This window comes from Penaeus japonicus, unplaced genomic scaffold (genome assembly GCF_977035675.1).
Source record: "Penaeus japonicus unplaced genomic scaffold, GWHDUDI00000001_assembly GWHDUDI00000015, whole genome shotgun sequence".
NCBI classification, from domain to species: Eukaryota; Metazoa; Arthropoda; class Malacostraca; order Decapoda; family Penaeidae; genus Penaeus; species Penaeus japonicus.
In genome coordinates this window covers 36,451,743-36,456,742 of record NW_028234417.1, presented here as the reverse complement: position 1 = coordinate 36,456,742, position 5,000 = coordinate 36,451,743, and the positions used below count along the sequence as shown (strand labels likewise).

The 5,000-nt window shown below is 40.9% G+C and overlaps 1 protein-coding gene across 1 annotated transcript in view; it reads right to left on the bottom strand.

The window, feature by feature from the left end:
* Positions 1-3,862: 3,862 nt before the first annotated feature.
* LOC122243866 (uncharacterized) overlaps positions 3,863-5,000 on the bottom strand; it is a 1,904-nt gene continuing 766 nt past the window's right edge. The window contains exon 4 of the mRNA XM_043001604.2: positions 3,863-4,873. Within this exon, the coding sequence (XP_042857538.2) occupies positions 4,640-4,873 (234 nt within the window). The 3' untranslated portion in view covers positions 3,863-4,639. The remainder of the gene's footprint in view (positions 4,874-5,000) is intronic.

Sequence of the window (5,000 nt, the reverse complement as noted above, 5' to 3'; positions counted from 1 at the left end):
CCACACTGCACAGGATTGGGAATCAAGGAGCAGGGGATGGTTGCTTTCACAATCAAACCTCTGGTGCCTTAATTACTCGACAGCAGAGAGGGATGATATCCTGAGAAGCAGACAACTCCTTGGTGACTTCCTCATCATGATAAGGAGAGCCATTGGTTGGGCTATCCAAGGGCTTCCAGGGAGCTGGATAAGCCCTGGTCACCTTGACCCTCACTCTGATTGATCAAAGCTTCCACACTCATTGAGACTTGGGAACAGATTCTACCAGTGTAATCTTGGCCACAGGTTGGATGGGGGCACAAGTCTCATAATGGGTTGTTGTGGAAAGCGAAGTTTCACCCTGAGTTACAGTGAGTGCAGAGACCTTGGGACTCTGCTCCCTCTCCTTTAGTACAGGGACAGTCTGGTTCATTGCAGTCATGGCAACCTTGACTACCTTTTCCATCTCCTCACTAGTCCTCCTCAAAGATGCTGCTACTGCTGTGACTATTGTAGTCAGTAGGAGCGTTCTGTCCTTCTCCATGAATAGAGTTGGTCTTCAGGGTCTGTTTGTCTTTGAATCTCCACAAGTGCAAGGAACTCCCTTGTGATGGAGCTGCCTGGTGGGGGTTTTGCCTTGGATGGTACATCCATCCTCTTTCTCAATTTCCTGGAAAAAAATAAGTGTGGCCTGATCCTTGGGGATAATAATCATGCCCTTGTCAGATGTCATTGCCTCCGGGTCTCCAGAGCCTTTACCATCTGATAAGTGTTGCTGAATTCTTCCAGTTTAGAGGGTACTGTAACTGAGGGAATCGACTAGTGGCTACACTCTCCCTCCAACACCAAAGAGGTGTGTTGCTAGCTCCAGGATGTAATCATACACAGTATTGCTTGACCCCATGACTCCCAGTACACAGGAGCGCCACACACGGCAAACACGTGCATAAGTGTGAATCCCATAGAGAGAGGCCCAGGGAAGGTTGTGACCCCACTTACTAGATCAACAACTAGGAACCGTTTAGTCATCCCTCACAAGAGAATCCGCCATTAGACAGGCCACCTCAACAGGAGAAAGAGACTGGCCAGATCCAGGGAGGGTTCAACTCACACCACGAAAAGGCGGAGTTGGGGAGCCAATGCTTCGCCCAGGTTATAGCCAGCAATACCCCAGATAATGATTGAGGTGATGGTTGAGGTAGTTGGCAGTCAAAAGCATCTGGAGACGAGGTGAAAGTATTTGAAAAATGGAGATTAGGTGGCAGTGACCATAGGGAAGATTGGGGAGATCGGAGAGATTATAACAAAATATAACTAAAACTACTTTAAATAAAGACAGGAAAAGGAGGTGATTTCAAAGCATGCAGCCAAAGCAAATCCCAATCTCCAGCCGGAATGAAAGACGTGAGTGAGTCTATCCAGTCAGTATACCAAGCATGGAGTTTGTTGGTCTGTTTACAAATCAACCTATTCCACTCGATGTTCAGGGGAAGCAGAGAAGTTTCCTCATTGAGTTCAGATGGTGTAATAAGTTGATCCCAACATATTGCATAAATCTATTTGAAGACTTTATTTTGAACTAGCTGGACTTTTGCGCTTGTTAGTGTACACTGCTTGTGTGAGAGCCAGTGATGTGTATGTGAGGAGAAGTGTGATTAATGTTTGGTATAGATGCAGTTTCGTACAAGGGGTTGTACTCCTAGGGAACATAAGGTACATTGAGCCAACACTACTTTTGATTTAGCATTATGGTGAAAATGAAAGTGGGTGTCAAAGGATGCGATTTGGAGCGGTGTTTTTTCTTTGTTCAGTATGGGTGAGGTAGAAGTTTTAATTATGATGGGTATGCAGTCCGAATCGACATTCGGGCCTGTTTGTAGGAGTGTAGGAGTGTGCTGCCCTCTTCCTGGAAATGGAATCATACATACCTCAAACATCCTCAAGGAGTGTAGGAGGTGAGGAACTAAACCACATAGCTGTTGTAATTATTTATTTCAACCTGAAAATTACTACATGAGTATCCATGTACTGAATATGGTCCACATGTACAATATGCTTAATCACTAATTTTGACACCCTACTCCAAATGTATACACTAATCAGACTAAAGAAATTTTCGATTCCCTCAAAATTACATCTGACAACTTAACAAGGCCAAGGAGATTAGTTCTATAATATTAAAGTCAGTCACACCATAAATCTTTATCATCAGATCAATAAAATGTACAAACAATCAATTATTAAATCTTAGTCCAATAGCATCTATATAACATAATATTGCCTATATACAGAGAAATGAATTTATGTGATGCTACTGCAAATACCATATTTTTAGGAGAAATACTATTACTTGAAAGAATGTTTTGTAATACCTGATTCCATTGAAAAATATAGATAAATGCCTGCTCCCTTACACTAATGTGTTTTGACTCGTCCGGGCCAGTTCAAGACCAAAACAAAAAAGAGAAGCACAGTGATATGCACTTTCAAGGTATGGGATCGCAGTTTAATATTCAAAGTATCATCAGAAATGATGATAAACTCTCTGGTCCCAACAATATTCATGAAATCATTGATCTTCCTTTGGTAGTGTCACGACAAGACGATGGACTGACCTCTTTACCTCAACATCCTCTGACCCTTCATATTCTGTTCCAGGTTTCTTGATTTTATACCTGATTGTCACATCCCGCACCAATCCATCTCTACCACCTTGTGCCTCAGTCACCTGGGCTAGCTTCCAGATCCATCTTACAGTCTTGCAACAATACTAAGTCACCTACCCCTACATTTTTTTCAATATGCCAATTCTCTTGTGCTAAGAGAGTGGGGGAAAAGTCGCTTTGCCATTTATGCCCAAACCCTGTCACGACATTGTTCAAAAACTCCAATCTCTTGCTGGCACTACAATCTTTCCATACAGTGATTGGGGCATGATTAGAAGCCTGTCCCAACAAGATTCATTTGGACATAGGTAGTTCCCAGCATTCACATCTGATCCTTGCCTAAGTCCTATTTGGCGTTCATTAAGGACATTTGCCAATTCAAACAATATAGAATGCAACTCACTGAAAATTGATGTGCTATCACCAATATAATCTTTATGGAGTGCTTTACTCCCTTTATTATTGCCTCACTTGCACCGTTTTGCCATGGTGAATCTGTTGATTTAGTGAATACCCAATTCATACCTTCATATTGTGAGTATCATGCCAATTCAATCCACTAAACATATTCAAAGATTTGATGGCAGACATGAGCTGAGTACCCCTATCTGAGGACATCTGAGTACAAGAATCTGAATCTCATAAGCCTTACCATGTCCTGTATCTTGCTTGGACCAAATAGCTCACAAGCAGTATGAAAGAAAGTTGGTGATGGTCTAACGTTTTCCCAGAGTAACTCACCCATTTTCTGACTCTCGGCCCTTGGAAGCAATCTTTTACAAGTGACACACTCGTGTCTGACCGATTTTATAACTTTGCACTCCTGGGACCCAAAATTTCCTATGCAATTTAGCAACAGTAGCTTCAACTCCTGAATGATCCAGTTTATGTAAATGTGATATATTTAAAGTATATCTATGATTAGCTGGTAGCAACATGTATATATCATTGTTCCAATTCTGTCTCAACCATGATGCCATTCGACTGCCTACAGTGACTATACCCTCCTTATTCATTGCAGGTCCTAATCTCTTAAATCTTTTGTACCAATCAAACAAGTAGTTTTTCTGAGCTTATTTCACCCATAGTCTTGTATATCAGAATTATTAACATCACTTGTTATTGCCGTAAAAAAATTCACATTTACTATTGCTATTATTCTACTTGTTACCCTGATTAATTTGTTATGACAACTGAATCTGTCGCACAATGTCACTGTTAACTGTAGATTTCTTCACAGTTCTGTTACAAGTCAGTACCTGGCCAACCACATTTGGCAGTACAGCCTCATTGATTTGACTAATAGGTCATGATTCCATTGGGAATTTCAAGAAGTTGGGTCCATTTTCCATTTGGAATCACTTCCTATGTACTTAATCCTAGTTGGACAAGTCAGCATAACCAGTATTTGAAGGTTTTGTGGTGTTCAGCACAACTACAATCAAATTTTGGCAGAAAATGAACCGGTTTTGTTTACTAAGGCTTTGGTTTATCAACATCTGCATTTCATGACTAACTGTTAATGTGTGAATATCGAAATTTATTACTGATTATTTGATTCTACTGTTTTCTTCTCCCAGTTATCTGATATGTTTGTTTTAGAGTATTTGTATTTATGAATTTAAGTTCTATGCAATATGTCACTAATTCACAAAGTAATAATTATAAATTAGATTATTAGCCCTCTGGATAGAGTGCATCCATTTTCTTGTTTCAGAGCATTACATAACTGGAATTTTCTGTGTATTTCATCCACTCATTATGATACTCTACAAAACAGACAGTGTTGTCACTCAGCGCTGCATTCAATACTGCCACTGCAGCGCTACATGAGGCTCAGTGTGGGCTAGGCTTCACTCTCCCTCTTTCTTCATCCCTCTTCATTAGTTTGCCTCTCCCACCTCTCACTGTCTCTTGTCTTCTTTCTTTTCTCTTTCTGGTTTCACAATCTTATCACTTGTCTTTCTTCCATTTATGGCGCTCTAGCCTCCAATTTAATGAAAACTGATGTTACTTTCGTCGATTTCTTCGTAAATATGCTCGGAGTTGGAGGAAGTGCTGGACGATGCAGGTCGGTGACTGTAGAAGCTGGAGGAAATGCTGGACGATGCAGGTCGGTGACTGTAGAAGCTGGTCCCTTCTTCCTGGACAGAAGGAAACACAGCCGGTCTGCAGACTGGCTCCAAGTACAAGGGTGGAGTGGCAGAATGACGAATTCCAACATCTTTCTTTGATGAAAATTTGGATGAATTACCATTTCTGCTTATCTCCAACAGTACAAAATTGTGAATTATTAGTCATTAAAAATGTGTTGCTTAACATATTCTTCCACCTACGTTTAGTTCATTGAAGGGC